Consider the following 24,717-nt stretch of genomic DNA (forward strand, 5'->3'; position numbering starts at 1 on the left):
ATCAATTAACTTATCCTCGATCCGGTATGATGTTCTAAATATCTGTTACTTACGTGTTTAAGCACTTTTGCTCACATCCTCCGTTGTTTTCGCTGCATTCATTAATATCTAAACAGTCTAATCTCGCACATCCCATAACTTCTAATTTCAAACATGGTGCTCCAACATAATCTTGAATTTTGAACTTGACGTATTGTGCTTCTATAGGTACTGGGAGATTAAGTACAGATAGAGTTGGTTCTAAAATACGGAATTCTACAGCAGTCCCGTCAGGATTAGTGTAATCTTTGAAAACATCGGTAAGATCATTTGTGTACTGTATGCGTATGGCAGAAGTAAATGCAATATTGCCATCAGCTCGCATTACACTCATCGTTCTAAATCCTCGGACAATTGTTGGAGCTCTCAAATCGATTAAAATCCAATTCGCGCCGGCTTCGAGATTGTTACCACACCATCCACCTCCGTTGTTAAGGCGCACCATCTGACAAATAAGGAAATCTAAATGTAATTTGGGAAGTGTACAATTGAGACATTTGAAACAGTGTCAGTTTTAACTTACACCACTGTTATATCCTGGTTCTGGTGTTGATGTCGAGATTGACTCGTCAGGGATTGCTCCGTTTATAAGTCCTAAATCGCCAACAGGTCTACAATCTAAGCTGGGTGCAAAACCAGTTCGACAGGGACAGAAGAATCCTCCTTGAGTGTTTTTACATTCAGTTGAGACTGAGTCGCATTGCGAACTCAAGCACTCATTTATATCTTCACATGTTGGTGCTTGATCAAATTCTTGGTTTGCCCCACATCTTAGTATGCTAGGTCCATTTAATTTGTAACCTAATTGAAAAGTGACATTTTAAATCTGTACGTAACTTGAATTTATGTATTAATCCTGATGAATGCTAAATATTACCTTTAAAACACTGCGCGCGTGCTTCGTCGCCAAACATGTAAGTTCTGCTCTGATCTACGATATAACCGTTTTTTATTTCGGGAAATTTAGAACATATGGTTTTTGTACAGGTTGGTACGTCTCCAGACCACGTGCCGTTGCTCATACAGAGAAGTACTGGTTGACCAGATCTAACATAGCCTGGTTCGCATTCGTAACGGACGATTGTACCGTAGCTACGACCGCCACCGTTAAGAATCGTTACATTCGCGTGCGGTACGTCAGGCAAGGCTACGCACTGAGAAGCTGTAAATAATAGATAAAATTTTAGATTTGAACTCAACATAAATACAGTTATTTTTAAGTTAATTATAAGTACCCAAACAAGTGGGGGTTCGTTCCCATCGTCCGTCGGATAAACATGATATTCTTTCAATTGGTTGACCAGTTGGAAAAGCAAAACCTGCATAACATTGATAAGTGGCAACACCACGATATGTCACGTTTGTGGAACCGATTGAAAAACCATTGTCAATTTGCGGCACTGGACCACAATATACCTCTGAAAATAACAAAAATAATTTTAACAACACATTTTAAAACACCGCATAAATGAGATATTTGTCTCTAAATTGACGTATTTATAATGCGATTTTGTAATAAATAGTCGTTAGTCGTAGTTACCTTGACAGCTAGGTATGTACATCGTTGACCAATTTCCACCGTCCAAGCATTTAGTTGTAAGTCTGGGTTTTCCTGTAGCAAATTCCTGACCAATTGGACAAGAGAACGTTATGACTGTTCCGAAAGCAGTATCTCTATTTGATGCTAGTGCTCCTATGCCAGATTTTAGTGGTGGGCAATCTGTAAAATAACCTTACGTTTTAGTAACATACATTTTGCATTTTTTTCCTAGGCATAACGCTTCTTATAAGGAGACAGAAATACAGCCAGCCTAGTGTTGATGAATGCCGGAGTTGCAAGCCGGAACGTGTGATGGCTTCACTGTAGAAATGAGCAACTCGATGTCGCCGAAATAAGCCAGGTCACTAAAATCCCTAGTCATCACGCTTCCATAGATATAGTCTATTCCCAATACACACAACCCACTGAGTTGCTTCCCGGATCTTCTCAGTGGCTATCGATTCTGATCCGGTGATAGATTCCGCTAAGCACTACTCTTGATAGTGCCAGTGTGTAGCTGGAATAGCTCTTTAGGATACCAGCGAACAGGTAGGGAAAAGAAAATATTGCGCCGCTTTGTAAATTTTCCTGGGGAACTTGTAAGAAAACATATTATCATATTAACTTCTTCATTATAGATAACATGACCACACCTTTTGTAAGTTCTGATAACCACATATATAGAATACACGAAATACACACAATATTAAAAAAAATACAGCATGTTTTTACTGAAATGTACCTGCAGAAAACGTCGCCTTCCATCCTTTTCCATTATGCAATGCATCAGATACGAATCGTATTAACATTTCACCACTGGAAGCAGTCAAAGTTATTCTAGGTTTTATAGTAAATCCATTTTCAGAATGTAACCTGAGTCCATTTGTACTCGAGCCGTCGAAAACTTGTACTACATCAGAAGAATGAATATTAAATTCATCAAACTTCAACGAAAGCGGACCTCCGGTAGGATTCTTAATTCTGTAGAGACATTCCTGGTTGTTGGGATAATTTGTTAGACCGTATGCCGGAGATGTGAATGTACCATTAGCCGCAATAATGGTAGCCTTGCAGCCTTGCGAATATCGCATATTAAATCCCTTTTTAGAATCTCCCAGGCTTGTTCTAAAGTACAAGTAAAGATGATTTGTTGTCGAAATCACAACTTTTTCATTGTCTTCACCAGGACCCGTCAATCTGGCCAACACTGGACTGGAAGGGGTATTACCGTCTTTTACAACGATGTAATCTCTGTTCATTCCTAGTTCTAAATCTTCAATCTCTAATGAAACAATTCGGCCCGGTTGGGCTTCGATTATATACATGCATTCTAAGCCACCTGGGTACCCATTTGGATAGCCCGGTGACGTCAAAACTTGGCCTTGAGGTGTAGCTCGAAGGACACCACCACAATTAGAAGATTCTGTTTTCCATGATGCCCTGAATCCCTTCTTTTCTACAGAACCATCTGTGCTAAATTTAATAATCATGAAATTAGATGCAGATACATAGAGTTTGTTAGATAAATCTTGTTTTCCTGATAGGGTGGCTAAATTTACTGATTTTTCTTCGGTCCTACCGCCGACAAGAATTTGGACTGTATCAAAGGATTTTTCTGTTTCAAACTCTTGGAATTGTAAAAGAATATTTTGTCCTTGAGGCCCTTCAAGAGTCCATTTGCATTCGCTAAATGATGGATATTTGTGTGGATAATTAGGGGATTCCACTACATCTCCACTGCTCGCCATATAAAAGTGACACTCAGAAGCGCAGTCCATTTCGTCTGATGCATCACCGCAATCATCTTGTTTGTCACATTTGAAGGCTGCGTTGATACATCTTCCGTTAGAACAATGGAAGGTTCCTGCAACAAGGACAGTACGGATATACCGCTATTGTTTCAATTTATGTTAGTATGGGTGAAAATTCGATTCATTAGCACTTACCGGCTGGACAGGCGTTGGCTTTGCACATGAAGGGCAATAATGTTTCGCAAGTTGTTAGCTCCCAAGATTGACTATCCGATGTGACAAGAACATCTACGCATTCGCCTTCTTTTGGGTTTGGCTGTTTTAAGTCCCAGAATCCAGCGTATTGTGAAACTAATCCACCGGCAGCAGATTCAAGTGTATTCGTTCGAAGATCATCAACTGAGGCAAGCCCGAGCCAGTAATGGTTATTACTAGGACTAGCCGGCACCATGTTTGCAGTCATATTGTTTTCTGTGTAACTGTCTACTACCATTAATTCGCTGCCGTACCTAAAACACATAAGGATTATAATAAGGAGAAGAGTCATTTAAGTCATTTATATTATTAAATACTTGAGCTACAATGTAAATGGAATTACATTTTTACATATTTATTTAAACAGAACAACATAAAAGATTCTTTGTTGTTGTTGAAAACAGCACCGAATTGAGTATTATGAAGACGCGGTGATTCTTATTCAAAAAATGAGTATCACAAAAAATTAATACGAAGTCGGAGCATCTTATTGTGTTTATCGCGCGCCTACGTCCGATTCTCGGTGACGTCTCGGTGACGGTCGGTATTCTTTACATGCTATTTGAAAATTATCTTCCACCTTAACTTGACCGCAATTTTAACTTAGTCATTTCTGGTTGCATCATTAGATAAACCATTCAGATTTACCATTTTCACATTTTTTCTTACTCTGGATAACGTTTAAATTAAAAATATAACAAAAAAAAACTATTCTATTAGATTAATTACCTCCGACATAGCTCTGCAGCTTTTTCCCAAGAGTGCCTGATATTGAAGAATTTGTAGCAATGTAGTCCTTTTAGTTCCCAGCCTGAAAAGAGAAAGAACAATGAGGCGATTCTAAAGTAGTTTCCTCGCATTCGAGCGCAACATTGAAACGTCTTAGCTGTCCCCGATCACGAAACTACTCGTAGAAAATCGGAAATTGTCAAACGATAAGATTAAAGTCGACTTAAAACTGCACCTTCACAATATTATATCTAGAACATGCAAAAACCTAATTAAAAAAAAAAATTTTTTTTATTGCCTTTGTAGGCAGACGGGCAAACGGCCCACCTGATGGTGAGTGGTTACCGTCGCCCATGGACTTCAGCAATGCCAGGGGCAGAGCCAAGCCGCTGCCTACCGAGCCAAGCCGCTGCCTACCGAGCCAAGCCGCTACCTACCGTCTACTACCTACTACTAATTACATGTCTATCGTTCACAGACAATTATTAAAATAGGACATGATTATAATATTGTTAACTAAAATCCTTACTCGCTAAGTCACGTCTACCTTTGCAATGTAACTAACTATAAGTAACATTATTAAAGTTTCAGCTCGTGTCACCTAAAAGTAAAAGTTTTACGCTAGTGTACTTTACGTGTTAACTTTGTAAATTATCTAGTGTGTATATTGTTTGGTGTAATAACGCGTTTAAACTCTACGACACGACGCAGACAATGTGGTTTCTCAAATAATGGCTTTCACTGTTCTTAGGGCTTTCGGTGAAAGCTGTGTACGCTGCTTTCGTTTTACTCTAAAACTAAAGTTCTCGAAAGTTTGATGAAAATGTTTTAATTCATTTAATTAAATAGAAAATTGGCGTCATTTAAGTCTAGGACTGATGTCTATGGAGAGCAAATAAGTAATATCGTAATATGTAATTTAACGTTATTGAGTTTTACATACATATGTATAAAGCCTAATGTAGGTGTACGTTTAGAGGCTGTAAGTATACATTAAGTTAGAATAGATAGAAGTCTGACTCTTCAAACCGGAATAGATGATTGGTTTACGACCGAAATATGCAGGATGGTGATATCTTCGCGTGCCAGCAATACAGAACGCCTCATTATTTAGATTTTCGTGGGATTTCTAATACGCCCCTACCACAAGTAACAATCTAAAACAAGTTTTACGGGTTTACCATTAATGTTATTAATGTCATTCCTTAATCGCGTATGTAGTTTGAGAGCACGTGTCAGGTACGTATTTATGGAATGTTTTATTATATGTTATGGAAATCACATAATACTATAGGAAATTTTAACAAACAAGAAAACCGACGTAATCTAAATAAAAGGAGAATATTACCAATATGTATATCAATGAGAATAACTCGAAGATCTTGATAAAATTTAAACGTGGCCATGAAAAGTAAAATCTTTCGTATAAAAACGAAACATCAAAAGCTGTTCACCTTGAAGAAAGTTCTAAGGTTACTTACTACACATAAAAAAAAAATAGATTGAGAAACTCCTCCTTTTTAGAAGTTCGCTAAACGCGGGTAGATCAATCTATTTACACATATTAATATATTTTCTAAAAATAATAAAATACTACATTACTTGACAATGACACGAAACAGTCTCTGCATTATGATGCAAATGAAATTGTCTGTTAGCGTCGGGTTCAGAGAGACGTGCTCAGAAGTCCCTTGTTAATTTTGAAACTTACGCAATTGTAAGTGAAGGACGTGAAACTAAGCTTAAAGTGACTGGTATGCTGGCTGCTTTATTATGAGGTTTGCGCTGTTCCACAGTATGGAATTATTCATTTAGTCAAACTTATGTTTCAAGTTAAATTTAATACTCAGCGAAAAAGGTTTTACGTGTTCAGATAAAATTTTAAACTTATTCGTGCTTTCATTAGGACTTTACGTAATAGTAGCAGTTCTAAAATTTGATATTATGAAACATTGATAAATTCTCGCAATTTCGTAAATAATATTATATACCTTAAACATAGCCACATTGTTTGTGTTTGTCATTTAATTTTTTTTTATTGCTTAATTGGGTGGACGAGCTCACAGCCCACCTGGTGTTAAGTGGTTACTGGAGCCCATCTACAACGTAAATGCGCCGCCCATTCTGAGATATGAGTTCTAAGGTCTCAAGTATAGTTACAACGGCTGCCCTACCCGTCAAACCGAAACGCACTACTGCTTCACGGCAGAAATAGGTAGGGTGGTGGTACCTACCCACGCGGACTCACAAGAGGTCCTACCACCAAATAATAATAATACTCAATATTCGTGGTTAATAATTCAATAGCGATTTCATTTCAGTGCGCGATGCTTAGAAAAAAGTTAAATTGAATAAATAGAGCGTATTCGTTTGGCGACGGATCGTAAAGACTGCGTTTTATTCGCGCTTCACTGGTTCGCCGCAATACTATGCAATGTTTAACCCACTTCTATATTATGTTAGCGAGTAAAAATGTAATCCGTATTCTAATATACATAAAATTGCAACCAATTATGCAGACGTTAATATTTGTGTTCATTAGAATTCAGAGTCGAAATGTCGGTAAGCAATTATTGAATTCTATTTATTTGAATTATTCAGAAACACGTCATTTTGTTTGTATAGGATTTGTTTGTATAAGTTTCAATATCATTCATGAAGATTTTATGTAAAAACCAGGAAAAAAAAGGACCAGATTAAAATTAGCCTAATGTATATAGTCTATAGTCTTTAATGATAGTTCTATTGCTCAAGACATAGTATTCATTTACGCCGGTTTTCAAATATTTATTGCCATAGTCACGGATTACTTGCCTTTTTATTGTAACTGTTGGTTTCGACCTTGTCAGACAAAAACTGAAGTTTTGGATTATTAGAAACTGGTCTATCTTTTAGGTTTTGCATTGACAGTGCACTAGCAACTCGATCAAAAGAGATAAAGACGATGATACACAGATGTACTTAGATTGTGTTTTTGGGGGTAAACGATAAAGGGAAGATAATTCAACGAGCGTGTTAAATTGCTCGACTAACCCATGGTCCAAATGCTAGTTAGTTACTCAGTAGTTACTTAGTAAGAAGTCATGAAGCCATGAAGTGATGAAACTCCGGAAAATTATATCAGTTTATGTTTATTAATTTTAGAGAGTATAGGTATGTTTTTCTCCTCCTTCCTGAGTCGCATTCCTGAGGGTCGTGACAATGTCCTCCTATTATTCTTCTCTGAATGATGTCTGGTAAATTTTAATTTTTAGGAAGGTTTATTTTTGAATTATGTATAACGAACCATGGTGAAACTCGTTTGTACCTATGTCCGAAAATGTAGAATGTAGAAACTAGAGCGTGCGCCATGTCGTCGGTTAGTTGTAGGACAGTTGTGTCGAGAGGCTACGTGCAGCCTTGTGAAGGATCTATGGACATGCTATTTACTATAACGAAATTTGAGATGGTTATCTGACCGACCGAAGGAAATAGTTAATATTTTTACTATTTTAGTATTTTGTTAGTTGTAGCTATCATTCTGTTGTTGCCACTTTATTCGAAATAAAATTTCTGAAACGTAAAAAAAATAAGTAAAAATAAGTAATAAAAAAATAAGAATAATTAATACGAAAAACAAGCTCTTCGAAATAGTTACATAAATTTTATGGCTAGTCTTCATCTCAAATTTAAAAATGTTGCAAGTCATTTAAAGTACAGTTAGTTTTCTATCAATTCTTATGCATTTTCATAAAAAGAGAAACATCAGTAGGTATATTTAGAAAATCAAGAACGGAAATCGCTGACTATATTGATTTTCTAAACCTGATACGAATGCTGATCATATTAAAAGTCATCGGTGAGTCACGTTCGCGTTATGTGTGATTGAATCGGACCTTTCACTCATTATGAATGTGAGCCTTCAAGGTTGCACGCCGATTGCCACTCAATCGATTCTAACAGCACAAAGCTGTTATTGTAGTTCGAGATAAAAATTATGATCATCGACTGCTTTGTATTTGTATTGATTATAATCCTCTGGTAAGTTTGGATGATCGAACATATTATGTCACACTAGCGACCCGCCCTCGCTTCGCTTCGGAAACTGTAATTTATTATTGATTTCTCCACTATTTAATGGATGTTATTATACATATAAACCTTCTATTTCAATCAATCTATCTATTAAAAAAAACCGCATCAAAATCCGTTGCGTTGTTTTAAAGATTTAAGCATACACAGGGACAGAGAAAGCGACCTTGTTTTATAGTAGTAATGTACACCCAGACTTCAAATCCCATGTCCTATTAACAAAGATCTGGGTTGGGAATCGAATCAAAATCGGTATTTAGGGTCACTAACTACGACACCATCGAGTTGATATGTTTTTGTTTTAGTGAGCATATCCTGTGTATCCCGAGAATGGCTTAAACGCTATAAGCGAAAGTTTGCATTTATATGACATTAAGTTTGTTAAAGATTTTTTTTTTATAAAACGCCATTTCCTAAATCGATGAAGAGCTCCTCCTGGATGAGTCCGTGCTGTCCTGTCCTGTCATGTCTTGGTGAAACTGGAAAGGCTTCCGGGCCAACATTATTCCGAATCCAAAAAAAAAAAAAATATAATGTATTAAAATTTTTGCAATTGGATGTTAGCATGCATACTGGTTCCTTCCGAGATGGCGTTATAGAAACGTGTTCATCTATATATATATAAATAAATTGCTGTTCGTTAGTCTCGCTAAAACTCGAGCACGGCTGGACCGATTTGGCTTATTTTGGCCTTGAATTATTTGTGGAAGTCCAGAGAAGGTTTAAAAGGTAAATAAATATGAAAATGTTCGGAATTAAATAAAAATAACAATTTTGTTTTTCCTTTGATGTGTCCCTCGTCGGACGGAATCCTTTTGTTTGTTTTAAGTTTATTTTATACAGAAGCTTAGGTCTTTTATTTATCGAATGTGGCACCACGAAGTTTGCCATGTCAGCTAGTTAGTAATAAATGCTTAATAAAAATATATTTTATTGTGTTATAAGTACAACATTACGTATCATTAGGGCTGTCCCGGTGCTGTCATTCAAAATATCATTTGAAGGTTTAGCGTTTCCATAATTCCTCTCGGTTAACGTCTCACGTAGCTCGGGTTAGATGAACATACACAAGCAACACGTTCCTTAACATCTTAATTAAACTTCGCGAAGCGTGGCTGAAACGACCAAGATGCGCGAGGCTAAACATTATATTGTAATATGTGCCGTGGGTTAAGCGATAGCTTAATTTCATATACGTCGTTAGGTAACCGTTATGAGTTAATTGAACAATTCAAAGTGCTATTGTGTTGCACCAATGCAGCCGAGCATCGAGTCCGCCTTACTAAGCCACTGACCTAGTTTGTGATGCTCCAAATGTCTTGGTTGATGCGTGCCAAGTTTGGAGTAAGCTGTCTTAAGAGCCTCGTACGTGCCAACGACCTTGACTCGAGAAGCAAAAGTCCTATGAAGTTGTGTTTTGATAATTTTAAAATTGCGAATAGTTCGGTATTTTCTATGGTAATTAGTTTATTCATAATTTTTGTATTTACCTGAAGTCACTTTCTTTTATATTTTTTTATTACTTAAATATATGGTTGGTTGAGCTCACGGCTCACCCGGTGTTAAGTGGTTGCTGGAGCCCATAGACATCTACAGCGTAAATGCCGCCATTTACATCTTACATTACAACGGCTGCTCCACCCTTTAAACAGAAACGCATTACTGCTTCGCGGCAGAAATAGGCAGGGTGGTGGTACCTACCCGTGTGGACTCCAAGACGTCCGCCCGTAATTACGCAAATTATAATTTGCGGGTTGATTTTTAGCACACGATGTTATTCCTTCACCGTGGAAGTAAATCGTGGACATTTCTTAAGTACGTATTTCATTAGAAAAATTGGTAATTGCCTGCGGGATTCGAACACCATTGCATCGCTAGATACGAATGCACCGGACGTCCTTTAGGCCACGACGACTTTTAATTTAATTAAATCGTATTCTTAATTTTTTTTAATGATGTTGTGTAAGTGCATTCATAATTGGTATTTTCATTATATTATCTAAGATTACTTATTAATTCAGAGTTTCTTAATAGCAATTAGGTGAAGCTGATTATTAAATAAAACTTTCATTTATTTCCCTGCCTTACTTCTTATCGTAAGTGCCTATGATAACGTCCGTAGCTTCTGTCAGGATGTGAGGACTAGAAATTATACTTTACAAATATTTCTTTCCGGAAGTATTTGGGTCGAATTATATATAATCTTATAATATATAAAATAAAATTAAATTTAAAATAACTATTCCGGTCATAAAATACTTTTGCAAATGTATATGACAAAATATTACTTCTCTGTTGTAAACTTAAAGATTCAAAGGTAAATTTAGCAGCAGTGCTGATGGTGTAATACTCATTTTCTGTAGTAGACAGTAAAAATAATTACTGTTACGTAACTTCCTTTTATCACAAAACGTAAGCCCGTGCTAAAACGTTTAGAAACAAAACTCTACAAGATGATAATAATATCGTATTCATTCATTAAAAACGATATTATGATAGGAGCTTAGATTGTTTGTAAAGAATACAAGAGAGAAGAATTAACAAATTTTTGAAACTTTTCATAATTTCCTTAAGTCTATTTCAAACCAGTGTTCATAATTACTTTGAAAGACATGTGAGAAAAAAATCTAATGATTTTTAATTTTAAGATGAGTATCTTTTTTTGAACAAAAATATACGTCACGTTTTGAATTGTTGATGACGCATTGAAAGTTTAGTGTGTGTCAGAATCTTGTAATTTGAAAATGTCGTAAGCACGATTCAGGTATCGCCAAATATCTTCTATTAATGACAGCTACTGCGTCTACAATAGTATTTTTTGCAGAACATGTTAGGTAACTGGTTGTAGGACCTCTTGTGAGTCGGTGCGTTTCGGTTTGAAGGGTGGGGCAGCCGTTGTGACTATACTGAGACCTTAAAACTATACCTCAAGGTGTGTGGCGCATTTACGTTGTAGATGTCTATAGGCTCCAGTAACCACTTAACACCAGGTGGGCTGTGAGCTCGTCCACACATCTAAGCAATAAAAAAAAAAAGGTAATTGATGAATGTTTTTGTTGTAAAATGTGACAACCCAACAGTGTTGCGGATTTATCTGCCGGAATGCATCCCGTTAGTGGCGAGCGGTAGTTAATTTAAACCGATGTTGGGATATTAAACTGCATAGCTGCGGTCGTGATTAGGCCCGATGTAGGCCAGGACATAACGGTGTACATCAAAGCCCTCATAAAGTATAAACCGTATAATTAATATTTCGAGTTGTCATCGATTATGAACCGCAATTCTGGAATTTAGATTGCAATCGGATAAGCGGCGGAATGATCAGTCCCAATTATATCAATAACACTTTTAAGTAGATATATTTTACACTAGTTGAGGCTTAGTTTTAACTTCGACTTCGAATGAAAAAGTATAAGGATGTTTTAAATTGTGCTTTCAATAATATGCATTTCGGGTCCAGAATGTGATATCTACGGAATAAAATGAAATCATTTATATTAATGATTCTTCGACATCTACTTTATGTTGATCAAATAGTGGAATGTGTTGTCAATACTACCAGTAACAAGCATGGGTTCATTGCTCAGGCTTAGTGTTAATTGGTTCTAAGCTATATTCTATACCAGGGGTGGCAAACCGGTAGATCGCGATCGACCGGTCGATCGTGGCTATTAGTTCAGTCGTTCGTGGCAAGACAGAAAAAATAAATAGAACAAACTCATTGTCATCATCATCATCAACAGTCCACAGTCGTCCACTGCTGGACATAGGCCTCTCCCGATCCACACCACTGAGTCCGGTCTACGGCTCTCCTCATCCACTTCTTGTCGGCCATCGTTCGGAGGTCATCGCACCTACGCCCCTAGCCAAGGGGCGTCTCACGTTACGTCTAATAGACGTCTACGTCATAATAGAACAGACTGCGCACCGTAATCACCAATTGCTGCACGCATCATCTTCATCTTGTATCATTTATTTATGACCATTACCTCACATTATTTATCTTCTCTTCCACACAATATTTCTCTTTTAATATAATATATTTTCAGCTATCTTTTCAATAAAAGAAAATGTACTACATATTTGTATACTGAACTACATTGTTTCACTAAATTTCAAGAAATGATATTAGTAGATTGTAGAATGTTACGTTAATAAACAGTAGGTCTTAGTTCTAATCAAATTTGCCACCCCTGCTCTATACCGTGTTGCCCGTTTCCATTGAACAATTGTTGTTATACAAAATAAGCAAGTAGCAATACAACAAAGTTTTGTCTATAATATATTCATTGCAGCTAGGTATTTTCAACGCACATTCGCTAACATGTGATGAGTATCGGACAACCTGTTTCAATTTATTTTCCATTTTTATTGTGACAGATGTTACACTATAACGTCAAAGGTGTTAACAGAATTTTACGAAATGGCGTTTACGTGTGCCGGATTCCAAGTCACTATTTTATATGTCTGTTTATTTGTTTTTGAAGTTATACTTCTTTAGGCGCGTTATGAAAAATTGATGACAGTGAAATTTTATGGTGATGCGCGCACCGTGACACAAAATTTACAGAATGAAGTTGCCCACTAAATCGCTCATTACAATACGACCGACGTAACTTGGCGAGTCTGAATAAAGCCGCAGGTGAACTTTCCGAACCGTACCGAGAATTACCGAATTTACACGATGTCAAAATAAAGGATGTTCAATATGCGTGTTTGAGGATGTTGTTTAATCGATTTTTTTTATATTGATTAAAATTTAAACAAAAAATAAATAAAAGTAAAGTATAACTTCTTACGCGCGTACATAAGTACACGCACCCTTTTTTTACAACAGTATATTACATAATAAAGTACGACGATGGAGTGACGGAAAGAGTTCAAATTTAACGCACGACAAACCCCTGGACTTTGTTAGTATCAAATACATATCCATGTATATTTGGAAATTTGTAGAAATCAGATTAATGTTTGATATAGTGTTAATTAGCAGTTCTCGTTACTTATGCGTTGATTCGTCAATTAGCTCTGTTTGTTTTCGACAAATACATACTACTAGGTGTACATATTTTATGTCAATTAATACGCAGATTCCGAGTTATTTTAATATACTGTATACATTTAAATAAAAGTGCAAAATGATAGTGTAAAAAAATATCCTCAATATGCTATAAATGTATATGCAAAGGTTTCATGGGGTGGAATCGAATGGGTTACAAGAGTATCCAGACTTACTCGCTCTTAACTCGATTAGTTTCACGTACACCGATCGGATGCATCGTGAAAATAAATGCTACATTCCAATTCGGTAATAGTGTTAGGGGATTCTCTTCTTTCAAATGTATCAAATTACATACTTTAAAGGGGATGGCCCATTTTAGGCCCAAAGCGGACAATAGATTATAGAAAAAATACTTAGTGCATTAATTTTGTCATAAATAAATATGCATTTACTTTCTTGCAAATAAGCGCCACTACAGTTTACAATAAGTAGCTTAAAAAAAGTAACTCTATTGAAAAAGCAAGGACTTTTATTTTTGCGGGAAAAATATTGCCAGCTTCAAAACATTTTACGTATGAAGTAAATATTTTGAGTATATAAATAAAACATATAAATAAATCATTTTAAGTATTATCATTAATCAATCGATTTTAATGGATTTTATGCACATAAAATAACATCGAAGACATACCCATTGGACTTTAACTTGTAACTATACTTGAGACCTTAGAACTTATATCTCAAGGTGGGTGGCGCATTTACGTTGTAGATGTATGTGGGCTCGAGTAACCACTTAGCAACACCAGGATGGCTGTGAGCTCGTCCACCCATCTAAGCAATAAAAAAAACTTTACTAGTATTGTTATTTAAATATGTACAACAAAAACAAAAACATAAAAAATAATGTGTACTCGTAAAAAAAAGATTAAGATATAAATCAATTATCGGTTATATAAAAAAATAATCGATATATGAATTTCATGTAATTATTTTTCTTTATACTGTCAACACTGAATTTAATCTGACTGACTGACACTTCGCTTACTGCTTGTGGTGTTGTGCTTGCGTACAAAATGGATGTGTTTTGATTTTTCTTCGATTTATTTTACTTTTATCAATAACGTTTCATACTACGACTAAAAAACATTGTGTGAATTGTGGTTTTACCCTGACCGAGATTTAAAACCGTGTATATGCTCTCCTTTGCTATTTTTTGATGATACTAATTGTGTATGAAGATGAAGAAAATATAGATATTTAAAGAATTAAGTGTGTTTTTATACCCTATTGGATAAAAATACATTAGGAACATCTTAAACATTAAGAAAAGAAAAGTTCTTGAAGTATCTCACAATCCGACACTTATTTATATAGAAAATTAACCTCAAAACGAGTTTTTATTTTTATTATATTTTTTATAATAGTGGCGTCAATTTCAATATATTTTTTAGATATCCAATACATTTAAGAATTTGAATCAGTACATTTTTATAGTAATATTTGATGTCCATCTTGGGCCTAGCACACTATGGAGAGTGGGCAATCCCCTTTACATAATTCTTCAAACATCCGATGGAATGGTAATCCAGAATAGAATTTTAACAATTAAAAAATGCGATGCTAATCTCATTAATTATGAATATCAGTGCTAAAGTGACATTGACACGCACAGATTTTTAAAAGGATATTGTTAAAGTCATGTTATGAAATAATAATTAGATAACGTAGTATATTTGTTAGTTGTTTTTTTTTAATGCATCTATGATTTATTCGTAATGCCGGCCACTCACATGCGAAGGGCCGTCAAACATTCATTCGCAAACTTAGCGGCTGTGCAAATGGGTTCGGTACTCAATTTGCGAACCCGTTTGCGCTTCCTCCTACACTCGTTTACGAATGTCTCACGAATTTCTCCTACTATTTCATTCGTCAATAGAACATTGAAGAGAAAAAGAGTTTTGAATTCTTTTCCAGACATCATTAACAGCCATGTCGTCCTACACTTGCGGGTTTGCGTATTCGTGCGAATGTGAGTGACCGGTATAAAAGATGCGTTCGCATGACTTTGTAACTTTTAAAGATGTTATTATTCCTTAAGAGAAGATAATGTCAAAGTTCGACCAATGCATCAACGTCAGCGCGCGAGTATTTTCAATAACAGAATGTAAAGCGTCACGACAGCCCAAAAGCGAGGCCGGATTTCACTAATAGTTTATAAAAAAAATTCGTGGCTGAATTTTCAAATCGATTTCGAGTGTGTAACTCGCGTGTATTGATTACGGCCCACGGTGCACGAAATAAATGAAAGTTACAAGAGTGGGACTAATCGACCTTCGTCTTTAGAGATGAATGGTTACGCAAACATAAACAAAAGGGAAACTATAATTAAGCGCGCGTACAAGCTTTGTGTGGGCATGTTTCGATGAAGCGAATCTTTGTTTTGATCGATGTTTTGCTTAATTCGTTCTCGTCTTGTTAGAATTTTTTTTTGTTCTCGTATAGCGTACTAATATAACGCACAACTGGAATAAAGGTTAAGTTATAACAAAACAGTAGTAAGTATTCATAGATTCATAACAATTGAACAACCTTTTCTCTTTCTTAATAAGTCTTGGGTTTTCGCGGGTCGTAATAATAATAATAACAATAAAAAGCATAATAAGTATTCCTTGAAGAATGTAAATGTCAAGGCATTTGAGTTGTGTCCTATGTTTGTACTATGCCATATAAAGGATATTTTAAAAAATTATCACCTCAGCAATGTGGTGAGTGAGTATACACAGTTATAGTAAGTACCTAGTAAAGAACAATATCGTCTGCAGTTAACAAAACACAAGACTCAATTTCATTACTTGAAAGTCTAGTCAAGTCTAAAAGACCATTTTTTAGTTTAATTAAATGGGGACATTTTTAAGGGAATATATTGCTAAGTATGTTTAGTTTTTTTTCTCACAAAAAGGACAATTTCAAAGGTTTTTTGTAATATCTTCGGTGTGAAAGAATGAATTATTTTTAAAGATCAATGTAGAAATATCTATTAAAAACGTGACGAAATCCGGAACGACAATCCACTTAATTTAAAACTAAATATTAATTTCGGCAATTAAAACATCTAAGATCAAACAATCTAAAGTCATCAAAGTGTCTACTTGATTGTCATTATGTTCACCATTTTTGTGATTTAAAGGTCAAATTATCAAGCAACGTGAATGATTATTTCATTTGAACAATCTTATTATATACAGCAAAAACAAAGTTTAAAACAAAAATGCATACAAAAAAAAACAATTTAAGCAGTTTTAAAGCCCGTATATTATAGTAAAGGCGGCAGAACGACATTGCAAAACAATTTAATTCCTTCGCTAGCCGGAAGCCTAATTACGCGGAGTCACAACTTACACACGTTAATTCCGGGTTAGAATCAACTCAATCTGTCTGCAACGTTCCCACATTGCTGGATTGCCTTTGCTTGTGCCTTGGAGGTAAACCCACAAACGAGAGGGGATATCATCAATTTATGTTCACCGTGTGGAAATTGTTAATTTGTGGAGTAATTGCCGAGACGTGGGTAGTTATTCGTGGTAATATCAGAACGGAGAGCTTACGTTAGTTTGCTATTTAAGTGCATTATGTTTCAGTTTTGTCCTCAAATAGCAGTGTTAGAGGTTTGCGTAGTTTTAATGGCAAATCCTTTTAAAATCTATATATTAATACGTGAAGCAAAAACTTTGTATCCTTTTTTACGAAAATTGCGCGAACGGAGGAGTATGAAATTTTCTACACTTATTGAGAATATAGAGAAGAAGTGCACAATGCTAATCTTTTTTTTAAATAATGCATAAAAGATACATTAAATCAATAAAGAAAACATTACACACACTACATACCATGTATTTGACGCACACACGCATGCATACTATTTATTGTCAAACTTTTGTTCTTGACGTCTGTTGTCAAATTGAGATTAAGTATTGTTTGTCTTTGTTAATATTTTTTATAGTGTAGTCTTGGCGAAATTTGTGATTATAGAATTATAAAATACAATCATAATAGTGTATAAACTTACAATTCCAATTAATTATAGTCGAATTTCGACTACTGCGGGACCTCTAGTAATATACTAAAGTTATAAAATAAACAGTGATCGAATGAAAAGTCGTTTGAAAAACATTAGTTTAAAATCATATTTACTAATGTAATAGTGACTCAGCTTGATGAGAGAAACACTAACCGATAGATTCTACGTAAACTTATAATATTATTTCGAAATCAACTACAAAACCGGCTTGCGAAGGACAGAGGAAACACATTTCAAATGTATCACTCATTTATTTTGCCAATAGGTATGTTAAATGACTAAGAATTGTATAATTTTGTGGAGCCATTCGATCGGTTCACATCCCGTTGGCAATGCCACGACAAGCTGTTATTACACAAGTCTGTCGGTTGATTCAAATGGGAATGGGTGCCGAGAAGCAATTTCCTTGCACTATCACGCGCCCGATGGAATTTCACAAATACGAAACACATTAATTCATCGACTTGCCTGACGTGATTTTTAATACGATTACATTGTTATTAGGATTTATCTATTCCGTATAAGATTCATATTTTTTATTTAAAAGAGTATGAATGTATTTGTTTTGAAACTAAAGTACAGTCGAGATAACGAGTAGAATAAAATCATTCGTTTCCCAAACCAATGTAATCTCGTAATCGTTTCTGTCCTGTTATTTCAGAATTATTCTATCATATGTCGATATTATAAGTATATTATTATACTTATTATACATATTATAAGTCGTCGTGGCCTAAAGGATAAGACTTCCGGTGCATTCGTGTGTAGCGATGCACCGGTGTTCGAATCCCGCAGGCGGGTACCAATTTTTCTAATGAAATACGTACTCAACAGATGTTCACGATTGACTTCCACGGTGAAGGAATAACATCGTGTAATAAAAATCAAACCCGCAAAATTATAATTTGCGTAATCACTGGTGGTAGGACCCCTTGGGAGTCCGCACGGGTAGGTACCACCACCCCGCCTATTTCCGCCGTGAAGCAGTAATGCGTTTCGGTTCGAAGGGTGGGGTAGCCGTTGTAACTATACTGAGACCTTAGAACTTATATCTCAAGGTGGGTGGCGCATTTACGTTGTAGATGTCTATGGGCTCCAGTAACCACTTAACACCAGGTGGGCTGTGAGCTCGTCCACCCATCAAAGCAATAAAAAAAAAAAAAAAAAAAAATATATATTTTGATGATATATAATGTGGCAAGTGAAAATTTCCATTAATTAATTATTGATGAAAATTTTGCGATCGGTGAAAGCCATTGGTGTCCGCCGACGCCGCTGATAAAATATCTAGTTGACAGTTTGTGCGTACCGGCTGCGTTTCACGGTATTTTGGTGAGATTAATACTGCAATGATTTCATTCATAACGAAATTTTAATGAACATGAAATTTTCGTTTTGATAATTATAATGGAATGTAATAAAAATAAATGTCTGTCTAAACACAAAATTAGTATTGTTCGTTGAAAAATTTTTAAAAGTTTGATTCACTCGCCACCGAAGCAGAATCACCAGTTTTATCTGGAACTGACTATCTTTGGTACCGTTTCTGTCCAGCTATCTTTGAAACGGTAGGCAGCGGCTTGGCTCTGCCCCTGGCATTGCTGAAGTCCATGGGCGACGGTAACCACTCACCATCAGGTGGGCCGTATGCTCGTCTGCCTACAAGGGCAATAAAAAAAAAAGAACTCCCCATTTCAGTATTTCACTAAGAGTGCTATGACATGTGTAATGAACACAGGAAAATGACATTTGCGGAGAATATTTCATGGTAGATATCGGTAGTGCAGCGCATTAGAGTCTATGGGCGCCTGTTGCCATTTCTACCATGAGATGGACAGATCAACATCTGCTGAGGCAATATAAAAAATATGACGCATCTCCATTGTCCAATGACATTGCCAGGTCAAATTATCGAGCAAACTCTGACATTGCCCCTTTGTTAATATAACAATAGGCGGATATGTCCAATACAAATTAAGATTCAGTCAAACAATCAGTTCGATTCTCCCTTCTCCCCAATCAAAGCCTTTGCGTCATTTATATTTTTAGTAAACACTCGCACATTGTTAGCAACCAAAAAATTCGTTAGCAAACGTATTAATATATAATTAATATATTAATATATTATATCGTATAATGTCATCATAATGTTTTTTCTTTAAATTTTATAAACTAACATAGAAACTGCTTTCTTTTTAAGATTACCTTTAGTTCTTTCTCTCCTTCTTATCTCAAAAGGCGCTTTTGAGTTTATCCGTCAAACACATATCGTATCCCTGAGATCAACGGAAAACAAACACATAACAATAAATTCCTTCAAACGTTTGATTAAGGATTTAAATTTATTATCCATTTGGTTTATTAGTGTTAGGATGAAATATATAAAGAGTATATTTCAAACGTTGTATTTACGTTGTATAGGTATTTATGTAAAATAAGCAATGTACATAGTCAGGTCATAAGTATTGTCACACAGTAAAAATTTTTCTTTTAGAATGCTGGCCACAAAAAAGTTTATTAATTCGAATTTCGAATTGTTCATGAAAATAAAAATGTATACTTTTAGACTTTTACTCATTTTTAAATATAGAGTGGACGCTTAAAGAAGACCGTGTTGCAGTTATTGCGTTGCATCGTTGCGGTTACGCGCCAATTCAAATTTTTAACATACTGAAAAATTTGAATATAACCAAAAGATTCGTTTATCGTACCATCAAACGATATAATGAAGACTCTAGTGTAGATGACAGGTCAAGAAGTGGTCGCCCTCGGTCTGTTAGGACTCCAGCAGTGATAAAAGCTGTGAAGGCGCGAATTCAAAGAAATCCCAAACGTAAGCAGAAACTGTTGGCCCTTCAGATGGGGTTAAGCAGAACCACGGTGAAAAGGGTGTTAAATGAAGACTTAGGGCTTCGGGCATATCGAAGAAAAACAGGACATCGTTTGAATGCTCGTCTAATGGACCTGAGACTGAAGAGATGCCGCGCTTTGTTGAAGCGGTACGCGGGAAAAAAATATCGGGAATTTCTTTTTTCGGATGAAAAAATTTTTACCGTAGAAGAGAGCTACAACAAACAAAATGATAAGGTGTACGCACACAGTAGTGAAGAAGCGAGCAACCGTATTCCGCGTGTCCAACGAGGTCATTTTCCATCCTCGCTCATGGTATGGTTGGGAGTTTCTTATTGGGGCTTAACAGAGGTACATTTTTGTGAGAAAGGTGTAAAAACGAATGCAGTTGTGTATCAAAATACAGTATTGACGAACCTTGTGGAACCTGTTTCTCATACCATGTTCAATAACAGGCACTGGGTATTCCAACAAGATTCGACGGCAGCTCATAGAGCGAAGAGCACACAAGACTGGCTGGCGGCGCGTGAAATCGACTTCATCCGGCACGAAGACTGGCCCTCCTCCAGTCCAGATTTGAATCCGTTAGATTACAAGATATGGCAACACTTGGAGGAAAAGGCGTGCTCAAAGCCTCATCTCAATTTGGAGTCACTCAAGACATCCTTGATTAAGGCAGCCGCCGATATTGACATGGACCTCGTTCGTGCTGCGATAGACGACTGGCCGCGCAGTTTGAAGGCCTGTATTCAAAATCACGGAGGTCATTTTGAATAAACTTTAGTGTCATAAGAATCTATGTTTTGTTAAGTTCATTTTGGTATATGAATGGTTACATAATGAATAAACTTGTTTCAATTATTTTACATTAAACATGTGACAGAATTTATGACCTAACTAGGTATATACATATCTTTAAATTGTTTATTATTTTTTTAATGTGTAAAGTATTCATATTATCATCATATTATTGACATTTACACATATGTATTTTTCTTCGTTTGATAAGTACACCGCGGTTAATTTTTTGTATTTGTGTTTATTTTGGTGTACAATAAAGCATACCTCACTTTACTCTACTCTAGAAACATAACTTTATATACATTTACAAGAAACATTTTTCATGAATATGTTTATTGACAATTCTAATAATATTAATGTTGTTTAGTAACATTTCAAAGTAGACACGACCTTCAGCAACGAAGAGACCAACTCAGGAGAAGAAGAAGATGTTTATTATTTCCGGTTAATTTCAAAGACTTTTTATTCGACGACTTCTGATTGCAATTTGGATTTTTTTTTATTTCATGGACAAGTTGTGTTACGATCCTCGCATTAATAAGTTACCTACGTACTTGGATACTGTTAGTGCTAATTTTCATCTAAGCGATATCTTAATATTATTGCGTAACGACTCTCCCATCCTTCGAACTGATACGTCTTCTTTTTCGTACTCACAATACACTCTACTGTCAGGAAACTTTGATTCGCAAGCTATGATAGCTTTTTTTTTTTTTTTTTTTTTTTTTTTATGATTGAAAGTTTACTGGTGGCCCGAAGGCCTTTCCAGTTTCACCAGGACAGGTGGGCGAGCAAAGGCTCAGCCAAGAGGGGTGGGATTTGCTAACAACTGCCCGAGCGCCTCCGAAGGAGACCTAACAACTCAAGAGCAATTGTTTCGCGAATGAATCTACTACCGGATCGGAATCGCGACCCGCTGAGAAGATCCGGCGAGAAACTCAGCGGGCTGATGCATGGGTTAGGTTGCACGTCGACCTCTTTGTCGAGTTCGACGAGTACGGTTACCGGGGTCCCTAAGCCTGCCCCTAGTATTAGAGCTGAAGGCATCTAATGCAAAGGTTATTGGATCGGATGGATCCGTAAGGACGTGTCTAGGGCGTCGACGGTGACTGGCTCCTGCATGATCAGGATTCGGGGAGTAGTCAGCGGCGGCAACGATAAGGCGATTATCATGACGCATAGCCTTATCGAAGTATCGTTCCGACGCTGACTTCATGTATTTCCGAATTGATTCGAGGCCCAGGTCGTCGTGTAGGTCAACGTTCCTCACGAACCACGGCGCCCCGACAGCTAACCTGCAAAAGCGGGATTGTAGGGATTGGAGGGTGTCTATGTGTGTGCGGGCCGCGTGAGCGAACACCACACTCGCGTAAGTCATGACGGGCCTTATGCAAGTTTTGTAAAGTGTCACCTTGTTCCGAAGGGACATTTTACTCCGCTTACAGATCATGGGGTAGAGTCTACCGAGAATAAACGCGGCACGGTCACGGACTGATTTTATATGCGGGCGGAATGTCATCGATGCATCCAGGGTAACGCCCAGGTACTTGACCTTCCTGGCCCAGGGTATGGGTTGTCTAAAGAGAGTAATCGGGGGTGTGAGATTCCTCCTCCTAATCCGGGAGGAAATCCGTGTGGAGCTTCCCCTCTGAAATAGCACCGCAGTACTTTTCGCTGGGTTGATGTCTATGCGCCATTTTCGGAACCACTGTCCTAGGGCTAGGGCTGCGCTCTGAAGCTTCTTCGCGATTAGGGACTTATTTCTACTAGAATAGTAAACAGTCGTGTCGTCGGCGAATAAAGCTAAATGGGTCGGCGGCGACCGGGGAATATCGTTGACGAATAAGCTAAATAGGAGGGGTGAGAGGACAGAGCCTTGCGGGACTCCAGCTGTGAGAGGTCGTGGGGAGGAGCGGGTTCCCTCGACTCGATATCGAAAAGAGCGGTTCGACAAGAAGTCCCGTATGATGAGCACGAGACTATCCGGCACGCCCATGTTGAATAGTTTGAAAATCAAACCATTGTGCCAGACTTTGTCGAACGCTTTTGCGACGTCGAAGAAGAGAGCTCCCGTGTATAACGGTTTTGGTCGATTAAGCCCCACAAGAATGTGCTCCGTGAGGCGGTGCACCTGTTGAACGCATGAGTGATTTGTACGGAATCCGAATTGTTCATCGATAAGAATGCCCTTGGATGAGACGAAGTCTCTGAGGCGTTTGTAGAGCAGACGCTCATACAGTTTGCCTAGAGACATGAGGAGGCTAATCGGGCGGTAGCTCGTCGGATCATTTTTTGGTTTACCGGGTTTATGTATGCCGATAACGTCCGCTTCTTTCCACACCGCGGGAAAGATACAGTTCGCCATAGCGGCATTGAAAATAGATGCCAACATCACGATGAGTTGGACGGGTAGAAGTTTAATAACGCGGTTGGATATACCGTCGGAACCGGGAGCCTTGCGAGGACGTAGGTCTTTGATCAAGTCTTTAACTTCCATCGGGGTGACGGGTGGTAACGCATCAGAGGGTGGCAAGGAGGCTCTGCGTTCTACCTCACTGTCTACTAATTCTACATGAACAGGGTCCACGGATTGAGTGCTGGGCGTGCACTGGGTTTGCAATGTATCGGCCAGCAGCTCTGCTTTTTCGTCATCATCGAACGCCGCGAGTCGGCCTGAGGGGCCTACGAGGGGGGGCATAGTTACTACCGTATCCGATTTGAGAGTACGAGCTAAGCGGTAGTAAGACCTTTGAGAGGGCGCGAGTCCTTCTAAGAAATCAGACCATCTGGCATCTCGGACTTCGGTGATGCGAGACTTTACGTCGCGTTGTAGGGCACGCATTCGAATACGATTTTCCGCGGTAGGATACCTATCGTACGCACGGATCGAGGCGTTCTTAGCTCTAAGGAGTTCCCTAATATCGTCGGGCAATTTGAAGCGGTGAAGGAAGTCCTCCGCTACAACTTGCTTCGATGACCTATCTAATGTCGAGGTGATGTGTGACGTTACGATGTCTATGGCTTCAGCGGTATCCTGAGGAGACGGGATAGAGTCCGGACTAAACGGAAGCGATGGTGGATCAGATTCAGCCAGGCTGATGCCCAGCGTGTGCCAATCCACCACAGTCCTCGTGACGGGAACGGAATCGGGAGCGCGACCGAGCTTCATAACGACGGGACGGTGGTCTGAATCTAACTCTGAAACTACTTCGATCGAGTGTAAGCGCAGAGTTACGTTTTTTAATAACGCTATGTCGAGTATATCCGGGCGATGCGCGATATTTAGCGGGTAGTGAGTCGGGGTTAGCGGAGCGACGATATCGAAGGCGAGATCATCGACTAACGCGTCAAGCCGCCTGCCATTCGGGGTTGTGGTGTGTGAGTTCCACCTGATGTGTTTACAATTTAGGTCGCCCGCCAGAATGACAGAGCTCCCCATACCGAGCAGCGCCTCGATATCACTGCTTAGAACGATCTTATCCGGTGGAAGATAAACGGACGCGATAACGATCGGCGCGTGTCCCGTCAGTGAGATTCGGCACACTGATGCTTCGATATTAGCGAGCGCGGGAGGATCGAGCGGGACGCAATGCAGGGCTCT

At 37.7% G+C, this 24,717-nt stretch overlaps 1 protein-coding gene across 1 annotated transcript in view; it reads right to left on the bottom strand.

Annotated features, from left to right (window-relative positions):
* LOC101740358 (uncharacterized) overlaps positions 1 to 24,717 on the bottom strand; it is a 101,913-nt gene that overhangs the window by 18,382 nt on the left and 58,814 nt on the right. Inside the window, exons 4-11 of the mRNA XM_012688574.4 lie at positions 4,315 to 4,396; positions 3,526 to 3,839; positions 2,322 to 3,443; positions 1,580 to 1,759; positions 1,275 to 1,457; positions 917 to 1,201; positions 563 to 840; positions 54 to 484 (exon numbers count right to left, since the gene is read on the bottom strand). Of these exons, the coding sequence (XP_012544028.1) occupies positions 54 to 484; positions 563 to 840; positions 917 to 1,201; positions 1,275 to 1,457; positions 1,580 to 1,759; positions 2,322 to 3,443; positions 3,526 to 3,839; positions 4,315 to 4,396 (2,875 nt within the window). The remainder of the gene's footprint in view (positions 1 to 53; positions 485 to 562; positions 841 to 916; positions 1,202 to 1,274; positions 1,458 to 1,579; positions 1,760 to 2,321; positions 3,444 to 3,525; positions 3,840 to 4,314; positions 4,397 to 24,717) is intronic.

The sequence above is a fragment of the Bombyx mori genome, chromosome 9, assembly GCF_030269925.1.
Source record: "Bombyx mori chromosome 9, ASM3026992v2".
Taxonomy (NCBI): Eukaryota; Metazoa; Arthropoda; class Insecta; order Lepidoptera; family Bombycidae; genus Bombyx; species Bombyx mori.